Source organism: Nannospalax galili, unplaced genomic scaffold (assembly GCF_000622305.1).
Source record: "Nannospalax galili isolate Female #2095 unplaced genomic scaffold, S.galili_v1.0 scaffold777, whole genome shotgun sequence".
Classification (NCBI taxonomy): domain Eukaryota; kingdom Metazoa; phylum Chordata; class Mammalia; order Rodentia; family Spalacidae; genus Nannospalax; species Nannospalax galili.
The window spans coordinates 4,398,410-4,420,598 of record NW_008341810.1 but is presented as its reverse complement, the minus strand read 5'-3'; the positions used below and the strand labels follow the sequence as shown (position 1 = coordinate 4,420,598).

General features: G+C 43.2%; 1 protein-coding gene across 2 annotated transcripts in view; it reads left to right on the top strand.

Annotated features, from left to right (window-relative positions):
* The window catches only part of Sel1l3 (SEL1L family member 3), a 116,116-nt gene that overhangs the window by 27,425 nt on the left and 66,502 nt on the right, over positions 1 to 22,189 (top strand). The window contains exons 4-9 of one of the 2 annotated variants that reach the window (XM_008837338.3): positions 899 to 1,020; positions 1,863 to 1,978; positions 5,275 to 5,333; positions 14,438 to 14,570; positions 17,075 to 17,207; positions 19,210 to 19,350. In XM_008837338.3, the coding sequence (XP_008835560.1) occupies positions 899 to 1,020; positions 1,863 to 1,978; positions 5,275 to 5,333; positions 14,438 to 14,570; positions 17,075 to 17,207; positions 19,210 to 19,350 (704 nt within the window). The remainder of the gene's footprint in view (positions 1 to 898; positions 1,021 to 1,862; positions 1,979 to 5,274; positions 5,334 to 14,437; positions 14,571 to 17,074; positions 17,208 to 19,209; positions 19,351 to 22,189) is intronic. The other variant, XM_029565540.1, reaches the window with a different exon arrangement.

Here is a 22,189-nt window from a genome sequence, read left to right as displayed (position 1 = left end):
TGCATGTGAAGGCCAGAGGTCAACCTTGGGCTGTCCACTTTGAACTGTCCACTTTGTTTATTGAGATACGGTCTCTCACTGTCCTGGAACTTGCCAGCTAGGCTAGGTTGGCTGGCCTAAGTGATTTCCTGGACTGCACCTATCTCCACCTCCCCAGGGTTGGGGTTACACCACTCCTGGCTTTTTACCTGGGTACTGGGGATCCAACTCAAGTATTTATGTTTTCAAAGCAAGCACTTTCCCCAATGGAGTCATCAATCGACTCACCCCAGGCACCTTTTGTTTTTCAACTGAAATAGCCCCAAACGGTAGTGGAATAATTAGATGAGTTGTTTCATATTGGTCAGCCAGAACTGGGCTACTGAGCACCCTAACTTGAGCCTTAAGATGGTATGTTTGTATCCACTTGTCACGTGGTAATGCCATTTGCAGATCATTACATTTTTCTACCATAGAGCTTATCTTTGAAAGAAACAAAATTGCTCAAACAGCTTTAATTATGTTTTTTTCCTTTAACCATAGATATTACAATAGCTTTTTATCAAATCACCTCATTAAAATCCATAATTTTATTCACTGTCTGGCTTTATCAGCCTTAATCAAGAATTCAAATGGCTGGCATGTGAGAGTCTCAGAGAAGCCCTAAACAGTTTTGGGTGCAAGATAGAATGTCTGCAAGTTTTATACAAAGAAGCTTAACCCCTTTCTTTGCAGTTACTATAACTACCTCTTTTGTCTCAACATCTTAGGCTTTGCAAGCTGATCTCCCATGATGAACGCTAAGGGAAAGCCGTCCCTTCATTGGAAAGAAAGCAATTTACTCGGTCATTGTTAACTGTAATTACCTGTTCTTGGATGATGCCAATCTGCAGAATTTTCTCCCCACTCTCTCTTCTAGGTTTACCGTTTCATTGTGGCTTTATTTACTTCACTACTGCAAGGCCAATCTCTGTGGAATTCTGTACTTTGTTGATGCTGATGAGATGTACGGTACACCTTCTATATTTCTTACTGAAGAGGGTGAGTATAAACAGACTTTGTAAAATGATATTGTAATTTTCTTATTCTCTGTCTGCTGGCTGATACATCTGCCTAGGATGAGGAAGATGTAATGCAGTAGCTTCCTGAGGTTAAAAACGTGTATTATTCTCCAAGCTGTCAGAGCAATTGTAAGGGCATTGTAATTATACCACTTACTTAAATGTATAATCCAATAAAATAGGCGTGGGGAAGGAAGACTTGCTCCTTCGATTAAACAACAAGTTGATTATTTTGAGTAGACTCAGTAAGGAAATGTTACTAAAAAATGATTGTGGAATTATGACAACCATAAAAGGTTGAGAAAATAAAGAGACCTAGATGGGTATTAGGCTCAGGCTGTTACACTAATGTCTTTGTTTTCTTTTCATGTGGAAAAAAATAGAAATTGAGTGTTGTTTACACAGATAAGACCATAGGGAACCAACCAGAAGCTTCAAATTAAATTTTTTTTGTAGGAACTCAAAACAAATATTTACAAAGAAATGCATTTATAAATGTATTTATTTGTTTGTTTTGCTCTTTCTTTTAAGACAGTTCTCCCTCTCTATGTAGCCCAGGTTGGAACTCTCTGTGTAACATAGGCTGCCCGGGAACTAGAACTCTATCCTCCTGTCTCAGCCTCAACCTCTGCTTCTGAGATTACAGGTGTGCACCACTGTGCCTGGCTTTGCCTTTGCCCTTGTTTAAAGGGGAAAAAAAAAAAAACCCAAAAGGAATGTAATTTACCCTTGTAACTTCTTGGGACAGTCATTGAGAAAGCATAGCTTCTTCATGTACTAAGTGCTTTTTGCCATTTTCAAACTGCCTACATTTCCTTGTAGGCAGTTTGCATATTCAAATGCATCTTGTCAGAGGAGAAGACTTGGCTGTCAAAACAAAATTCACCCTACCTCTGAAGGAGTGGTTCCGACTGGATGTCTCTTTCAATGGAGGCCAGGTATATGTGCGGGTGCCCCACCCCAGGCATGGACACCTCATCCATGCTAAGCACTGCTGAGAAGTCGGTCAGCAGCAATCCTGAGAGGGAATCTGGTGAATGAGGAGCCTACAAATATGCACTTGCTAAATCAAACTTTATAGATGGAAGTTTAAATCAAAAGAGTCTCATCCCATTTAATTAACTTTTAAAGTGTTTCTTTCCACTCTATGGTGAATGAGTAAATAATATAGCCAGCTCTATAGCCACAATTATCTGAGTCATTCAGCCCCTTTTCCCTGGGGAGATAGGCTTTGTGGAAATAAGTGTTAAAACAGGACTGGCCATGTTTACATGGCGTTATCAGATCTACAACTTACTTTTTTTTTTTTTTTTTTTGAAGGGAATTTATTGGCTATTCAGCTAAGAAATGGCCCGACTGCTTTTGGCAGTTGAAACAATTGCTTATGTTTGGCACTAAACATACTCATAATAAGCAGCGTATATGTGATGTTTCTGATGGGTCTTTATCTATTTTGCACGTAAAGCATTGCCCATAACTGTTTCAAACTCTCATAACAAAGATTTTTATGGATTGCAGAAAATCTGTTGTAATTGAAGATGATTCCATCTCTCCATCGACGTGATGCCGGTGTGCTAGGTTTTTTCTGGTTACTTTATTTTCTCATCAGCTTTTTTTTATTGATTTGTGATTTTCCTGGACCTAAACTGAAGGAGGCGTTTTGTTTGTCTGGTGTGTTAGATAATACACGGTCCTTCCTTGTACTTAAGGCTTTCACAGTTCTGTTCTGAAGAGAAAAAATAAATCAGGTCAGTTCTTGCTGTCTTCCTAAGAGGACGCTGCAAGATGCTAGCTGGGAGTTTTGTATGTTTAATTTTTTTCCTTAAAAAATGTTCTGTGACATACCTGAGGTACGCATCACCCATTCTTGTGCATGTGAGGCTCATGACGTGTCACCAAGGCAGACATCAAATCATCAGAGCAAATTCACAGATCTTATTCCGCATCTGCTGTATCTACGGCACGGGCCCCAGTTGCTTATAGACTATTTATGGAAGTAACATTAAGCACGTGAAAAGAAGTCATAAGGCAAGCTTAATTGCCAAATGATTCATATTGATTTCTATAAGGAGGATGCCATTTCATGCTGGGATGCTCAGGGAAGCATTTGTGTATGGTTTTTAGGTTTGGGCAGAATTTAGATGGAAAAGAGAGGAGGAGTATTTCTGCATATAATTGGGGGCGGTCACAGATAAACCAGGTGGTTGACTGGTGTTAGTCTGTTGCTAAAACAGAATACATAAAGCAGGGTACACTATAAAGAAAAGAAGTTCATTTCTCACACTTTTGGCAGCTGTTGCTGGACATCTAGTGAGAGCCTTCTTGCTATACCACAGCACAGTGTGGGCATCACCAGATTGTGGGCAGAGAGAGTATGCTGACTCAGGCCTCTCTTCCTCTTCTTCTTTAAAAATTTTATTACATTACATCTAGTAATGTAATAAAATTACATTTAGTGTGTGTGTGTGTGTGTGTGTGTGTGTGTGTGTGTGTGCGCAGGCACATGTATGCCACAGCAAAAATGTGAAGGTTGGAGGACAACTTATGGGAGTTGGTGTTTTCCTTCTTCTGTGTGGGCCCGAAAGCCAGGTCATCATGCTTGGCAGCAAGCACCTCTGCCCATTCAACCATCTTACTGGCCCTTTCTTCTTATGAAGTGACTAATCCGGTCAAAGGGGCCTCATCTTCATGGCCTCATATGACACTAATGGCTCCCAGAGTTTTCACCTCCGAATACTATCAACCTATCAGTTCACAGTCTGTGATTTTGTAGTCTAGAAAGCTAATAGAAGAAAGAGTATTTCTCCAGGGCTGGACTGTGCAGAGACTTGAGCATCAAGGACTTGGGACTTGCCCTTGCAATGCAGTAGAGTGTCATGGGCAATGTTGAACAATCGAATAAGGTGGTCCCTTAATTACGTAGGTGGGCTGCATAGTGTAGTGTGTGATGGGATGAAACAGGAGAGAGGGATAAGAAGACCAGAAGGAGGGATGACAATAAGGGTTCTGTGTGTGTGTCTGTATATGTGTCTCTGTGTGTCTGTATGTGTCTGTGTCTGTTTGTGTCTCCGTGTATATCTGTGTCTGTGTATGTGTGTCCATGTGTATATCTGTATGCGTCTGTGTATATATGTGTGTGTATATGTGTGTGAGCCTGTGCATGTGTCTATGTGTGTATGTACCTGTATATGTGTGTGTCTATGTGTGTGGGTCTGTGTGTATGTCTGTATCTAGGTGTGTGTGTATGTTTGTATCTCTGTATGTGTCTGTGTGTGTGTGTCTGTGTGTGTGTCTGTGTGTATGTCTGTGTATGTCTGTGTGTGTGTGTGTGTGTGTTTGTCTGTACACAAGTACTTTTGCCAGTGGATTTCAGATGCTCCCAGACTGGCCTTTCCTGCTGTCTTGTCTGGAGTCCCCCATGTACACAGGCCCAGTCCTCTGTGGAGGCATTGCTACCCTGCTTTGGTCAAGTAAACTAGTCACTTAAAGCAAATGGCTGCTAAGAGAGACAACTGGTTGAGTCATTTTCTTTACATGCCCCTGTGACCAGATGAGGTTGGTTCCCAGTGATTTAGTTTGTCTTCCACAGACACTGGGTAATTTCCAAGTCTTTGAGACTCTAGAGAGGCTAGAACATGCTTGCTAAACATGTCTTCTGGAAGTATTGGAGTAAAATGTCCTTTTAAGTCCAGGGACTCACATAGTAGTCCAAGACCTAAGAAGAACTCACACAAGATCACAAACAACATTCACAATAAAGTCGTTGCCCTCACTGAAATGAGAGTGATGATTCTCTATGCTCAGGGGAAGGGAGTTGGGACCAGCGGGGCATGAAGAGCAAATGGTACCAATCTTGTTCCCCCCCCCCCAGCTCTTGTGGAATCAGTAAAACTTCAAAACCTCCTTGTACTATTCTGCAAACACCCTTGCCTTTTGTGCAACAAGTTTAGAAGCACAGACACATCCACCCAATGCCTGGCTGGGAGTCTGGAAGCATCTGAAACCCACTGGCAGAATTGCATTGTAGATATTTTTAGCCCCACCAAGTCATTTGAGGAAGCTAAATTTATTAATTCCTAAAATATGCACACAGCTAGTAAACTGTTAATTTTATTTTTATAGAAATTAATCAGGCAACAGACAAGCACATTTCATGAGTAATTTATACCAAGAACCGTATTTATAGTGTGGGATGTGCTGAGACATAACTGATCCTTGTCTCTCTCTTCCGTAGATAGTGGTCACCACCAGTATTGGACAGGACTTAAAACGCTACCATAATCAGACCATCAGGTAAGTGTGATTTTCGTTCAAAATTGGGCTACTCAATGGCTAAAGAGTCTTCATGCTTTAACCCTTCACCCTAATGTTATTCTACAAACCCCTGTTCGCTTTTCCAAGCTAGACTTCTTTGCTGTTGTTTATTTTGTTCTTGTTTTTGTTTGACATTTTCTCTATTTATTTTGTGTTTGTGTGTGTGTGCCATGGCACACATGTGAAGGTCAGAGGACAGCCCTCAGGAGTTTGTGCTCCCATATGGATCCCAGAGATGGAACTGATTTCATCAGGCTTGGTGGCAAGCGCCTTTCCCAACTGAGTCATCTCACCAGCCCATGCTAGACTTTGTACTTTTTTCTTTAACCAGGCACATACTCTCCCCATTTTCTCTGCAACCTTTTTTATTTCAAAGCAAGAGAAAAGTCAGTCCTTCCTCCAGATCTCACTGTAAATTCTTCCTTCATGGCATTTTGTAATTCATTTTCTTTGAAATTATCTTCAACGAAGGATTCTGAAGAAAATAAATCAAAGTATTAATGTTGCTTATTGAGAATGGCTGGGAACTTGAGCGTAGTGTAAAACATAAAAGCAGACAGTCTTCATATTTATGTTCATAATCTAGATTTGGAACGCGTGCAGCTATTGATACCAGCGCAACTTTTCATCACCATGTAAGCATTCTCCACAAGAGTTACGGAAGCTGAGAACTGGGCCCCTTGCCTTATGCTTTGTAATTTTAAAATTTTCTCCCATATCCACATGTAATGGTGGGATTTACAGTGACAAACACAAACAGCTCTCATTAGGTATTTGGGATACCCAGTCACAGCTAGAGGATATATATGTGTGTGTGCGTGTGTGTGTGTGTGTGTGTGTGTGTGTGAGTGTGTGTGTGTGTGTGTGTGTGTGTGTGAATATTCAAGAGTAAGCATAAAGATCAGAAATTAATGAGCAGCTTTAAACATATAACTTAAAAAATAAGTGTCAAAGTGAGGACATCTTGGTGCTTCGGGTGGGGGTGGGATGTGGTTCATGGGGGCAGTGCCTAGTGATTCCACTACAGCAAGCAGACCAAGGCTTCTCCATGCAGCCTCTACCCAGTTCTGTTCAACTTAAATTTCTCCAGAAAGTATTAAAGAAACAAGAGCAGAGAGAGGGTGAGATGGGAGAAACCCACACACTCTTTTTTTTTTTTTTAAACCATTCCCATTTACATTTAAGTCCAACTGATTTCTTATAGACTCCAGGCACTTAGAACAATTCTTATTTTTTATGGCTGGATTAAAGGATTAGAGTTTTCTAGAAAGATTAAGGTTGTGTTATGACTTACCTACAAAGAGTGGCTTGATAGCTATATTGCGGTGAAGAGAGCGAGGCGAAGGAAGAAGTCAAAGTCTTAGCGAAGGAAGAAGTCAAAGTCTTCAAGTGCAGCAAAGGGGGCCAGAAAGCATTCAACACATTCAACACGTGGCAGATTTTGTTACATAAGTGACTCTGTGTCTTCTGTGGCAAGTTCAAGAATAAAGAAGCCTGAGCATTTTCTTTAGAGACAGACTCTGGGGTGCCTTTGAAATGTGTTCTTACACTATGCTGTGTGCAGTGGGCTCTAGAAATTAAGGGTTGTTTCAAGATGTCAGGTTTAAATAGTAGTTCCTAATTTCTCTCCATCACCCTCCCCAGAATAATTTTGACAACTGCCTGGATTTTTCAGGCATCGTTTCACTTCTCGTGTAAAGTCTTCCTTTCCTATGAAATTCCAGAAACTCAGAGGCCAACATAAGCGAACGTAGGCAGAAATCACAGTGTGGTGGCCATTGGACCAGAGTGAGGGAGGAAGGGGCAGGCCTGCACATGGCATCTCAGTGGTGCCAGCAGCTTGGCACTAGGGCAGCCGGAGCCAAGTACCAAAATAGAGTGGCTGTAATAAGAGAACTTCATCTTCCCACTTCTGGAGATTAAAGTCCAAGGTCATGGTATCAGCAGGGCCACCATCCATGTGCTAAGAGCTATGGCTAGGGCACTCTCCTAACTTCTGGTGTAGTCCCCAGTGTGCCCCATATGCTATATTTCTTTTGGCTAAAGATACTGGCCATGTGGGTTAGGAGCCCTTCTTGGCAGAGGTAGGGTAGGGGTCAGTTCAAACTCAACAGTTATCAGAATAAGACATTTTAATTCAGTTTTTTATTATTTGTTGACACAATATACATATACATTTATTTTTGTGTTACATATACAAATAAAGGATACATCTTTTCTTTCCTTTCATGATAAACAGATAATTGATTACTCTAGTTTTATTTTTCATTAGGAAAAAAATAGGAAAATTAGTTGCTTTTCTTATTGCTGTGATCAAATAAACTACAAAAGCAACATAAAGAAGGAAAAATGTATGCTGGATCACATTTTGAGATTATAATCCATCATACTGGGGAAGTCATGGTAATAGGAGTGTGCTATATTTACAGCTATGATTATTAATTTTGATTTTCAACTTAATGGGATTGAGAATGTCCATGGCAACAAACCTCTGGTCGTGTGTGTGACAGAGTTTCTACACTGGCTTAATTAGGTGTGACAAGCCCCTGTAGATGTGAGGTGCACCGTTCCATGAGCTGGTGTCTTGGACTAAACGCAAAGGAGAAAGCGATCTGCGCACTAACGCTCACCTCTGCTTCCTGACTGTGGCTACAATATTTATTATATTTTAAATTTATTTTTATTGTATGTGTATGAGTGCATTGCCTGTGTGTATATAAGTGCACCCATGTTGTGCAATGCCTGTGGAGGTCAAAAAAGGGTGTCGGATCCCCTGAAACTGTAGTTACAGATGGTTGTTAGCCGCCATGTGGGTGCTAGGAATTGAACCTGGGTCCTCTGCAAGAGCAGCCAGTGCTCTTAATTGATGAGCTGTCTCTCCAGCCCCTTTAACTCAATCTTTTAAAAAGTCAAAAGGGATGCAAAGAATATATGGTGAACGAGATATCAGGCTTCTAAATAAAGACAGGACCAATGTGATCCTATTAGATTCCAGGGATCAGCACTGATTTGGGGTTTGGACCAATTCAGTATCTCAGATACAGTATCAAACAATTCTTTCTGAGTGATACTAGCAGGGCCCAACCCCACATATGCTTTACTGCCACCTGCATGTCCCTTCCGCCTAGGATACCCTGCCAGCAAACACAGCAGAGCGAGGTTCACAGGGTATGTCCCTCTCTCCTGGGGTTCCTGTGGGTAGGATCTGGAATCTCAGCCCTGGCAGAATGCTATGTTCACAATGAACCAAGCCAGTGAAGTGAACATCAAATATTTTGGACTTCCTGGTTATAGGTATTATAAGGAAAGCCTTGTAGCTCTCCTATTTCTTCTTTCAGTGTAAATATAATGTTGGCTTTATCCCATGAAGGTGGGGTTAGTGTCTGAAGACCAGGACTTAAGTGCTCAGGAGCATAGTAAACAAGTAAGAGTTATCAGTGACATTCAGTGACAGGAATGACTTCAGGTCTTTATGGTGTTAATGCATGCATGTGTGTATGCAACCATCCATCCTTTGGTTCATCCATCCATCCATCCATCCCTCTGTCCATCTATCCATGTCTTCATCCATCCATCCATCCATCCATCCATCCATCCATCTGTCCATCCATTCATCACATATTTACTGAGCACATATCACATGCCAGACACTGGGCTTGATTCTTAGAATAAAATGTTAAACAAAAGGAATGCAGCTATAAAAAGTACAAAGGAACACCGCTCCCTGCTTTCAGGAAGCTGAAAAAATCCAGTAAAGGAGACTAATATTGAACAATAAATTCAAAAATACATTTGCAATTATAGATTTTAATGAATGTTAACCTGAGAGAGTCAGACCAGGTCCTGAGGAATTGACACTTTGGATGAAAATTATGATCAGACATGAGGGATCCTTATTTTTCTCCTCCCAAAGAAACTGAAAATCCATACTGCTTCCTAATTCTGAGTGGGGCCTATCTAATGGCATCTGTGAATCTTCTGGGCCCTGGTGCCCTGCAGTAATAAACCAGTGTCCTCTATGTCCAGATAAGAGGAAAGATACTTTGCCAGCATGTCTAAGGTTTTCGAAAGAGACCTGTCTGGGCTTTGGAAGAATCTAGCTCAGCTTTTATGTCAGCAAAATTGATGACCATCAAATAGTACACAACACAAAGGATATCTGGCAATCTTTGTGCAAATACTGAGAATTTCAGAGGAGAAAAATGTGACAGCATTGCTGTAGAGATACAGATGGCGACCAAGCTAGACAAATCTACTGATGGTTGATAATGACAACATTTTAAAATTATAGGGCAGTGCCATAAGGACCAAGTAATTTATTAGTTAAAGACTCAAAGAGAATAAGGATAGACCCTTACATTAATTAATCATTTTATGTTCATTTAAAAGCATGCAGTAGTTACCCCTTATCCAACGTTTGCTTTCCATGGTTTCATATATGCATGGGCAGCAGAAATCCAAAAATATTAAGTGGAAGATTCCAGAAATAAACAATATACAAGTTTTTAAATACATATGGTTCTGAGTAGCAGGATGAAATCTTTGCTGCCCTGCTTTATCCTGCTTGGGTCATGAATCTTTCTTCTGTCTGGTGTGTCCATCCAGTGTGTGCTGTCTACCCATTAGTTCCCTTAGTCGTCAGTTTTCACACCCACTGTCAAGACATCACAGCCTTCAAATCATCCTTACTTTACTTTAAAATGCCCTAAAACAGAACAGCAGTGACTCTGGAAACTCATGACTACCAGAAAAGCTGATCAGTGCTTCTTTGAAGCATCATCTCACTGTACACAAGAGGGGTGAGTACAGTGCAGAAAGATATTTTGAGAGGAGATCGAATTTACATATGCTTATTATAGTGTGCTGTTATAATTGTCCTGCTTTATCATTTGCTATTGTTAATCCTTTACTGTGTGGAGTTTATAAATTAAACCTTATCATAGGTGTAGAGATGCAGGAACAAAAACATAGTATATACAGGGTTTGGAGCAATACAAGATTTGTCATCTGCTGGGGTTCTTGGGATGTACCCTGGGTAATTAGGGTCTACTTTGTAAGGATACATTAATTTACCCATCTTTCTAGACAGGGCTTTTCCTTTGATCTGGAAATTACATTTTGCTATAGTCTTTCCTTTTTAAAATATTTATTTATTTTTATGTTATGTATATGAGTGTTTGCCTGCATGTAGGTATGTGCACCAGATATATGCCTGGTGCCCACAGAGGCCAGAAGAAGACATCAGAGCACCGAGAACTGGAGTTACAGATGGCTGTGAGCTACCATGTGGGTGATGGGAACTGAACCTGGGTCCTCTACAAGAACAGCCAGTGCTCTTAACCACTGAGGCATCTTTCCTGCGAGGCTATGGTCTTTCTTACATAAACAGCAGACAATTTGTTTTCCTTCTCCCCAAATTAAAAAAAAAAGACACTTATGAAACAGTTTGAACCATAATCCCTTCTAGATATCTTCAGTTTATCTGGCCAAGTTTATACCCTTGTTTGTTATAATTTCATGACTAGTTTTAAATGAAATTCTCTATTGAGTCTATTCAAAGTAGTTGTGTGTGTGTGTGTGTGTGTGTGTGTGTGTGTGTGTGTGTGTGTTACTGGGGATTGAACCCAGGGTCTTGCATGCATGCTAGGTACACACTATCACGGAGCCTTTTTCCCTCACCTTTTCGTTTTAAGACAGTCTCACTAAATTATCCAGGCTAACCTTGAACTTTTGATCCTCCTGACTCATCCTCCTGTTTGGGATTACAGACCTAACTCTACTTAGTCTTTAACAGAGGGAACAGTCTTTCTTACTCCTATGTTATTAGAGTACATGTTTAAGTAAATGCTAGGATTATAATGAACATACAATTGTCAATCATTTGTTGGAGACAGAAACATGTCTTGGTCTAAGAATGCCCTTCAGATGGTAGGAACATAAGTCCAGCAGTGGGCTGAATGATCAGTAACAACTGTAGCTAACAGGTGCCTGCCATCTGCCTGACACTGTCTTAAGTACTTTGTTTATATGTTAAAGGTTGAGCACCTTAACTACCAAAATGGTTCGAAATCTGGCTATTTTTTAAGCATCAAGTCAGATTTTGGAGCATTTCATATGCTCAAGACACTTCAAATTCCAGAGCATTGGGGATTTTGGCTTTTCTAATTCAGGATATTCATCCAGTAGAGTCTAATGCACACATTGGAAAATCCAAAATACTTTAAATCTGAAACACTTTTGGTCCCAAGCATTTAACCTTCACAAATAGCCATATAGCTAGGTATTATTATTATTTCCATGTTTAAAAAGAGGGCATAGGGGCTAGAGAGATGGCTCAGCAGTTAAGAGCACTGGCTGCTCTTGCAGAGGACCTGGGTTTGATTCCCAGCACCCACATGGTGGCAAAAACTGTCCATAACTCCAGTTCCAGGGAAATCTGATGCCCCCTTCTGACCTCCACAGGCATTGCATGACACAGGTGCCCTTACATACATGCAGAAAATACATTCATATACATAAAAAGTAAAAATAACAAATCATTAAAAAAATAAAGAGGAGACGAGGGCTCCAGAGAGCAGCCTCTACTGGATAGCACCCACCATGTCCTGAGTTTTGGCCAGTTGATTTGCGGAGACCCTCAGGCTGGTTCATTGATAAAACTTGTTTAAAAAAGTATTTTATTTATTATTTTATGTGTATGAGTGTATTGCCTACATGCGTGTAAGTGTACCCGTGTCGTGCAATGCTCTCGGAGGTCAGGAGAAGGCATCAAATCCCCTGGAACTGGAGTTACAGATGGTTTTTAACCTCCATGTGGGTGCTGGGAATTGAATCTGGATCCTCTGCAAGAGCAGTCAGTGCTCTTAACCGCTGAGCCATCTCTCCAGCCCCCATTGATGAAACTTTTACTGCACCAGTGGTGCTTCCCATTCATCAAGTGCCAAGTACTGTCTCATGAGAGCTGTTAGAATACTCCAGTCTTTCCAAGGTCTTGAAAAACAGTTCACTCTCTGAGTTACTAACTTTGTGGTCTCTCTTGACACAAAAGCAAGAGACCCTCATCTTCCCCTAGTCCATCAAGGCTGAGATTCTGAAAACAAGAAATACCTAGAGTAGAAGCCCTTCTCTTCCATTTGGGTTGCTTATTAAAGCTAATTAATTTCTAAGTGTTTTGTTCTTGTGACAGTGGATACTGTTGCAAGGAGCCCATCTCCTCCCCATTTCCTGTCTCCTCCATAGCCAGGCACACCTGCTGCAGAGCTAGCTCCTTGCTGAGAGGCAGTCAGTCCACCCCTGTCCTGGAATAACCCGGGGCTGCCTGACTTTCCTGATCCCCTTGGCAGGAGCTGGCGTCATCCCTGTCTGTGTCCCCTGGCCCTTTGCTTCCTCAGCTCCCCCGGCTCCTGGCGGTACGCCGGTCAATTTGTTTTCTCTTCTTGGGTACCCATCTGCCCTCTGTTCATGACTCTTCTCTCTGCCTGGCTTCTCACTTGATACCTGTCTTGACTTTCTCCAACCCTGCTGTTCGCATATGCTCTAGTCACACCTTCATTCATCCTGAATTTGGTTTTTAAATAGGTAACAAATGTGCGTAGTTTAAGATATCAAAACTAAAGAAGATTAGAGTTAAAAAAAATATGAAAATACAGTTAAATGTCTTGCTTTCAAACTCGTCCCTTATTCATTCTAGCCCCTTCTCTCCACCCTAAGGGGAAATACTTTGATGAATTTCTTGTATATATTGCAAAGTCTATGAAGATACACAAAAATATCCATTTTTCCTCTATCATAGATAGAAACTATCATCTGCATTTTCCTTCCTTCCTTCCTTCCTTCCTTCCTTCCTTCCTTCCTTCCTTCCCTTCTTTCTTTCTTTCTTCCTTTCTTTTTGAGACAGAGTCTCCCTATAGCCCCAGCTAACCTGAAATTCACTATGTAGACCAGGCTGGCCTCAACTTCACAGAGATCCACCTGCCTCTGCCTCTGCCTCCTGATGGCTGGGATTTCTGAAGGCATATGCCACCACACCAACCTGCATATGTTTTTTTCTTAAAAGAGTATCTGCTGTAGCTCAGAGTGGCCTTGAATTCGTTATATAGCTGAGGATGACCTTGAACTTCTGATCCTCCTGCCTCTAACTCCTGACTGCTGGGATTACAGGCATGTTCCACGTGTGGTGATTAAACCCAGGGCTGTGTGTATGCTAGGCAAGCACTGTACCAACTGAGCTACCTCTCCAGCCCCTCCTGCATCTTCATTTCTTTTGAATTTAGCAACATATTTTGAGGGTGTCTCCAGGTTTTTGTCCCTTTTTTAACATCCATAGTAAATAAAGTCATGCCTGGACTTCACTGACCAAACTTTCCAACCCTCACTGGTAGACACCTGGAGTTTTCTGGTCTTTCGTGAATAAAAACAACTTTACAAGCCTTCAGAAATTTTACCCATGTACCCTACTTTGCCCCTGTTTCCTTGCTGATCCTTCAAGCCCTTAAGGGCAACATGAATGTGTGTCTTGTCACCTGTGCTGATCTCTCATCTCTGGTCAAGCCCTTTGACCTTGCTGGGGCTGCCTCCTCCTCACTGAATTTAACCTCATCCATATGTAACAGTCTATATTCTAACTTTCCCGTTGCATCCTCCTATTTATTTGATAAGATTTTTTTTTCCCTTTTAGAATAGAAAATATTTCCAATGAAGATCAACAATTCTAAATCTTTCTATTGATTCCATATCATGTCACCTATATCAGTAGTAGACACTAGGTGTTTACTCTGGGCTGGGCACTACTAGTCAGTCTTCAACTATACCAAATCCTGACAATCCATTAATGGGGAACTATCATTTTCCAAAAGAAAATAGTCTCCAGAGCTCAGGTGAGTGAACCAGAGTCACACAGCTGCTCATGAGCAGAGCTGAGGTCTAGCCCAAGTCCACCTGAACCTACAGTGGTCTCATCTGTGGAAATGCAGAGTGAAGGTCAGGTGTCAGCTTGAGTCAGGTCAAGGAGTGGCCATGAAAATTCTCTTTTTACATAACTGGGTCCAGCCCAGGGCCAGCTCAATTCTTTGTGTATTCTCTAGCTTCCAGGAGGATTTCTACTATAATGACACAGCTGGATACTTCATTATTGGAGGGAGCAGGTACGTGGCTGGTATTGAAGGGTTTTTTGGACCTGTGACGTACTATCGCCTCCGCAGTCTGCAGCCTGCACAGGTGAGCCTGGGGGAAGAAGAAATGAGCAGGGAGCATGGGTGATGGCGGGCCACTCCGGGGAGGGAAACCCAGTGTAAACAAAAGATTTACCTAAGCAGACTGGACTGCACATGGGCTCAGCCACCAAACATAATTAATGTTGAGGCTTCCCCCCCAGCCAGCACAATAATAGATTTCTGTTACCGTCTGGTTCATTTAGTACTCATAAAATGGAAACTATTCACTTCCTCTGTTTTAATAACTACTAGCTTAATTATAGAGTAGATTTTTATCAGGCTGTTGCCTATCCAATGATTAAGCTCATGAAAGAAGAGACTCTTAGTTATTTGGTAAAGCTTCTTTTACATACTATTATTTAAAGCATCAGAAGAGGCGATACTCCAGCAAATGAAAGTCTTGGTGTTGGTCTTATTCCCTGCTCTTGACAGAAGCCCAGCTTTGGCTCATGCTGGGGCGTGTGGGCCACAGCAGGCCAGAGTGAAGAGGAAGCTGAAGCTACCGCACCAGAGCTCTCATCACAACACACCCAAGGAGGAATCCAGCCTGCGCCAGCCAGCTTTAGAATGGCAGGGGACAAGGGGCTCCCCAACATGCAGCCTCATGGCAGTCTTCTCTACCCTGCTAAGGAGATTAGGAACCCCATCGGACACCCCAAAAGGGAATGTTCCCTTATTTTCTTGACCCTGTAGGACTTGACTAGAAAAAGCAGGAATCCTTAGGCAAAAGCATAATTAGAACCAATGGGAAGCCTGGCCACCCATGGGTGACATCTTTGAGAGCTCTAGGAAAGGAAATAAAAGAATTCACTTATTCATTGTGCAATAAATACAGAGTACCTACTGTGCATCATATTCTGGGCTGAGAGCCAACGTGAGCAAGACGGATTAGGGTGGCAGCTTTAAAACGTTTCGTTGTTGCTGGGTGTGGTGACCCACACCTGCAATGCCAGCACTTGGGAGGTGGAGACAGAAGGATCAAAACTCAAGGTCACCCTTGCTACAGGGAGAGTTTGAGGCCAGCCTGGGCTATATAAGACCCTATCTCAAAAGAATTAAAAAAAAATTTTGGTTCTGTGGGTTGGACCTAGAGCTTTATATATTCTAGACAAGCTCTCTACCACCAAGCTTGAGCTCCAGCTCTCTTTTCTTTTTAAGTTGTTTTGATCTTATTTTTATTTTATATGTATGAATGTTTTGCCTACACGTATGTAAGTGCACCTATGTGTGTAATGCCTGTGAAGGCCAGAAGAGGCTGTTGGAGCCCCTGGAACTGGAGTTAAGAACAGTTGTTAGCTGCCGTGTGGGTGCCAAGATTCAAACCCAGGTCCTCTGCAAGAGCAGCTAGTGCTCTTAACCACTGAGCCATCTCTGCAGCTCCTTTCTTTTCCTTTCTTCTCCTTTTCTAAAAATTTGAGACAGGGTTTCACTAAGTTGTCCAGGTTAGCCTTGAACTTCTGTATAGTTCAGACAGGCTTTGAACATTCGATCATCCTGCCTCAGTAGCTGGAATTATAGACATGTGTCAACAGACCCAGCTTTTAAAAAGTGTATTTGAAGACAGTTTATTTAATATAATGAACAATGCAAATGTGTATTCACATACAAAACTGATATAAAAATTTTACTAAGAACAGTTGCCCTTGTCCAGTTCAATATGTTCTGAAGTTTTGGATTCTTCTTTATAAAAACAAAACACCACTGCTGGTTACACCCCACTGAACCCAGTCCAGGGGCCTCTCTTGGGTTCAGGCATGCATTTGAAAACACACAGAGTTAAGATTAAGTTCTCTGAGGCCAGACGTGGTGGCACAGGCCTTTGATCCCAGGATTGGGGAGGCAGACGGACCCCTGTGAGTTCAAGGTCAGCCTGGTCTACATAATGAGTTCCAGGCTGGCTGGGGCTACAGGGAGACCTTGGGTTTTTTTTTATTTTAAAAAAAAAGATTAAGTCCCTGGTCCTGAGGGCTCCCTCTTTTGACCTTCAACCTGTTACTCACAGAAGGTCACATGACATGGGTTAATTTCCATGTGTTAGGGTGCACCATGGTGCACATGTGCATGTGGCCACAGTGAGGGCTATAGGGAATTGTATTGTGGAGCAGTGGCCTGCACTGACTCTTGCAAGCTGAGGAGGAGGCTGCCAAGCAGGACAGAGAAGGAGGGTCTCAGGTGGCATGGACAGCTCAGGTAGAATTGGCATCAAAGCTGAGATTTGGAAGTGGACATAAATGCATTTTTCTGGGAACTGCATGGAGAGGCTTCTGTCAGGAGAGGGCGGAGTCCTGGTTTCTGGGTCAGACTGGTGTGTAAGAAGTTCTGCACAAAAGAAGCCAGAGCTGGTGTGGCCTTGGGTTGATCCTAATGACATTAATTTGAAAATTCAGGATGGATGGTAGCTGGTAGCATCATGGGAGGCCTAAGTCAGATGAACACACCTGGATAGATGCCAGCCCATGGCCATTTGATGGCGACTGTAGCTAATACACGTTTCTTGCCTTCCTCTAGGTCCTTAATCCCTTCCACGAGAGGGAACTGGCTGAACAGATCAAGTTATATTATGAGCGGTGTGCTGAGGTTCAAGAAATAGTATCTGGATATGCTTCAACAGTGCAGGTCGGGAATGAGAGACCAGAGGCGTGTAAGTATGGAGCCTCGAGAGGGGCTTTTTAAGCTCTGCGTTTGCATTAACATGTTTGACTTCTCTCTGCGGGGACTAAAATAGAACATGTACCATGTATGACTTGGCCCACACAGATGCCAGCGGGGACAGCTGTACCTCAAACCTCCACAGATGGAATGAAAATGCACATTCCACCTGGATTTAAAAAAAAAAAAGTACAACAGATAAGAACCAAACATGGGGGAGAACAGAAGAGTGAGCGTGTTTTGAACTTTGCACGGCATTATTCCTACCTAAAAGGCAGATCTAAAAATATGAAAATGAATTGGAAAATCAATTCACCATTAGAAAAGTTTCTACATCAGTGTATCTTGGGCCATGAATATCTGAACAATGACTTTGCTTTCTGAGGCCCCATTTTATTTTTTAAATCCTTGAAATCAACTCAGGAAGGCATCGGTAAATTAGGATAGAAGGAATGAATCATGAACAGATTGCTTTTGCTGGCCTCATGTCCCCCTGACCTCCTTTTCCTCACCCAGGGTGTAGACAGAGCTTCATTCTGTCCTGTCACCCAGCCTCCCAGCTTCGATTTAGCACTTGTGAATTTCTCCGTGCTATACCAATCCTTATTTGATGTGGTGGCACTAGAGTTAGTCACATATTTTCTTTCTGGAAAAGAAATTCCTGGGGAGAGTTTGGCTTCAGCAAGAGCGAATTCAGTATCGCAGCCCTGCCTGTCTGGTTCTTGGCTCCCAGAGCAGAACTTCCTGTCCCAGGCTTGGGGGTGGGGGTTGCTCAGATGTGTCTTATCATACTCCAGTCTGATATGGTCATACATTAGTCAGGGAGGGTGACAGGTGGCTGAAAGGTCAGCACTCCTAGAGTTCTATTCAAGAGTAGATTATTGGGCCAGCAATGTGGCTCACTGAGTAAAGGTGACTGCCACCAAGCCTGCCAGCCTAAGTTCAATCCCCAAGACTCCACATAATAGAAGAGATTCAACTCCCACAAGTTGTCCTCTGACCTCCACTAGAACACTGTGGTACACATGTAAACCCACCACCTAAGAAACACACACACACACACAAACACACACACATATTTTAAAAATTTAATTTTTTTAAAAAGTAGACTATTTGGATTGAGGAGATGGCTCAGTCGGTAAAATGTAGGCAAGCATGAGGACGGACATTCAATGCTCAGAACCCACATAAAATACACTGGGCATGATGTCAGCTGCTTATAATCTCAATGCTGAGGAGGTGAAGACAGAAGGGTCCTTGGGTCTCAGTGGCAAGCCAGGCTAGCCTAAGTGGTGAGCTCTAAGCCAATGAGAGATGATCTCAAAGGGTAGGTGACATTTCTGAGGACGACACAGTTGTCCTCTGGCCTCCACATGCACTTGTACACATGTGTATGCACACCCTCATGCATGTGCATCCTCTCCCCATATACACACATATGCATAAAAAGAATAAGCTGTCCTAGTTCCCAGCTGCTGTGTTTGCTGCTGAATCATCCAGAAACTATGATGCTGCCAGGAATAGGGCAGAAGCTCAGGAATAGCAATGTCCCAAAGAGGAAACTGATTTGAATAACTTACACAGAGCCAAGAGCAAGACCTGGAGTCAGAAGGCCAGCCCTGCACGCCGACCTGTTTGGTGGCACTAGGGACATTTTCCTAATGTGTTCAGCTGTCTCGCCTCCCTGGGGACTCCTGGGTCCTGCTCTTCAACACACATGCCAACAAAATGGCCTAGATACTGGCCTCCCAGGGGCGAGTCAGAGGCCAGCTGCTCATTCTGTAGAATTAGTCAACAGCCATCAGCAACTTTGGCAAATTTCCCTTGGACTCAACTCCAAATGTTGACCTCCAGGCACAGGCAGCATCACGGCCAATTTCAAATCCCTGAAGGACCCAAGCCAAGTCCAGGAGCATGAAGCTTATCTTCTTATTCCTAGCTCCTCATGGGAAGGGCAATGTCAATAGGGGGTGATGTCTTGTGTTTCTGTGTAGGTGACCTCCAAAACTCCTACCTGGACCTCAGGCGCAGGTACGGGAGACCCTCTGTGTGCAGACCCTTCCCCTGGGAGAAGGATCTAAGAAACAAGCACCCCAGCTTGTTCCAGGCGCTGCTGCAGATGGAACTGCTGACCGGTAACTGAGCCCCTGCCTAGGAATTTTGTGCTGACTAGACAGGCGCCCTGCTTTCCTATCTCACTCATTCTTGGTGATTTATGCCTCCATGTTATTTTTAACCCTAGTGTTCTAGTTTAATTTCAGATTTAAATTCTGCCCTTGTGTGTCCACAATGCTGACTATATCTGAGCACATTTCCAAAAACTTAAATTTAGGAACCACTCAAGCAGTTCTTTATATAAAAGCCAGGACCACAAATGGACAGCCCGCCGCCAGAGCTGGCCTCCAAATGGAGTGGGTTTGCAAAATACCTTTTTGTGTATTTCAAAAGAATTTAATTATCGGTATCTTAAAACTTGCAGAAAAATGTAAATTTCTAGCTTTTCTTGAAAAATTCAAATACTGGCTGCCCTGGGCTTCTGTTCCTATAGACAGGCAGTGATCCTGGAGGTAAGGCCCAGACCCAAGCATGCTGTCTGCCCACAACCCCCTTTCCCTGCTCCCTACCACCTGGCTTCTACCTTCATGGATCTGACCTGCTGGGCCTTTAAGCACTTGAACTTGTGCCTCCTGATTTGAAGTGCATTTCAGTTGTCTGTCAAGGATTTGCATATCCTTTCAGGATGCTGACAGTTATTCCTTAGACCCACTACAATTTGGGTTTGCTTAATTAACTATACACTGTAGGTCCACAGGGGATCTTGAAACTATGCCTGTTAGAAGGAGGAGATTGTCATATGGGGGAAAGAGCACAAAGGAGGTGTAGCTGTCCTGGTGGTTAAAAGATCCATTGTGTTCCTGACACAGAACCAGCCCTTGAGTCAAGGTGATTTGACACTGACCTTGGAGTGCCAGTGCCCTGAAGCACCGACTTTCTTTGCATGTAGTGACTTTGCACATTCTGGAAGAATTCAAGCTGTACAGGATACTTGGTCTTTTATTCTTCAAGGCTGGCTGAGGGACAGCTCAGTTATTTGGCTTGACTGTAGAGATGAGTGAATTGACAGGACCCCCCCCCCGCCCACCTTGTGTGGTGATGTGCTTAAAAGCAAAGGCAAACTATAAGTCATTTTAGTAAAATCCTTGGAGACGAAGGAGCAAAGCAGGGGGTGGTTAGTTCTAGACTCAAATGTTCTGGGAGGGCTTCCTGGAGGAGGATTGCTTTTTGAGATGTTTGCCAAATAAGAGAGGCAGGGATGGATGCTGGAGACAGGGAGGAGGGAACAGCATAATGCGTTTAGTGACCCTCATAGGACAGAAAGCCAGAGATGATCCAGAGAGGGAGGAGCTCAGCTCAGATATGTCTGGCTTTTCCTTGTAAGTGGGGCTCTGGGCCATAGGTAGAGAGTGCAATTACGTGGGTTTTTCTGAGGTTATTCTGGCAGCATCTGGGGGTGGGGGCAGAGGTGAGCTGAGCTGGAAGGGTGTGAGTAAGGAGGGGAATCACAGGATCCTAGGACAGGAGGATGGACAGGGTGATGGAGACAGAGCTAAAGGATGTGACAAAGGTGGCCCCGAAGGACCCATGGCTGCTGGGTGAGGGGAGGAATGCCATGCCCCGTGACACCATGGTCTCTGGAGCTGGTGACCTGCTTCCAGGTCCTTGATTCCACTGAGCCCTAGTTTCCTCATCTACACAATGGGCTGATGGTAGTCCTTCCCTCCTGATGCTGACTAAGCAAGCTGACGTGCTGGACTGTATAGTTCAGTGACACAGCACTTGCCTAGAATGTGCAAGGCTCTGGTTTTGAGCCCCAGCACTGAACAACAACAAAGAAACAAACAAACAAAATCACTCAGGATTCAGTAACCCATTAAAAGCAATGTCTCTCAACCCCAACACTGTACTCATTTGGCCTAGAAAGTTCTTTGTTTCTGGGTCCTCAAATACATTGCAGGATATTTTGCTCTATTTTCCCCCACCCACTAATACAAGTAGTATCCAGCTGTCTCCTCAAAAAGCACCTTTACAGTGTCCGATCCCAGGGTGCCTGAGGAAACCATGCCACTCCGAATGCTGTGGTGACAAGCACAGATACCCCAGGTCCTCCCTGCCCTACCAAGAGCTGGTGGAGCGGCTCTACTCCTAAGATAAGGAGAGGGAAGTGTGTGGTGAGCATTGAGTTCAAGCTAAGCTTCCCACCACAAACTCATTTCTGTGGTTTCTAATCATAGTTAAATATAGTTTTGCCAGTTGGGAGAAAGGGTGAGAGGTTTTCACAATACATTCTTTTTAAAGAAAATACTCCCAGTAAGAATGTTTTCATGTTATTTTTACAGTTCCAGGTTTTGTTTATAAGAATTTAGGACCATTTTATTCTCCATGGAGGCCTGGAAATAGAATCTAATGAAAAACTCAAATCATGAGCTCTGCAGCAGTTAAGATGCTGGTCCCTACTGCTGCAGAACCTTTGATTCTAGCACGTTCCACTGATCAGAGCCAGGCTGCTGTGGCTTTCGTGAGTGGTGGGAGGAGGGGCCCCAAAGCCGGAAGTGCCACATCAGGACCTACTGTGCCAGATCTGCCAATCAAGCACACATTCCAAGACAAATGAAAACACCCAGGAGCTCCCCACTCTCTCAGGAACTGTGTCTCCCCTGAGACCACGGCCTTAGCTGGGGCCACAGCCAACGGTTGCCCCCTTTGTCTCCCCCTGGAAACCTGAGAGCAGGCTAGAGGGAGAGTGGAAGGGATGGTAAAGCCCCAGATCCAAAGTTCCCTTCAGCTGCAGCACCTGCTGTCTATGCTGCGTGGGAAGAACCTGGGAACGTCCTGCAGAGGCAGGGCACGCACTTCTTCAAATTCATCTCTGCCTGGCATGGTGCCCTTGCTTGGGGCTGTAATAACATCTTCCCC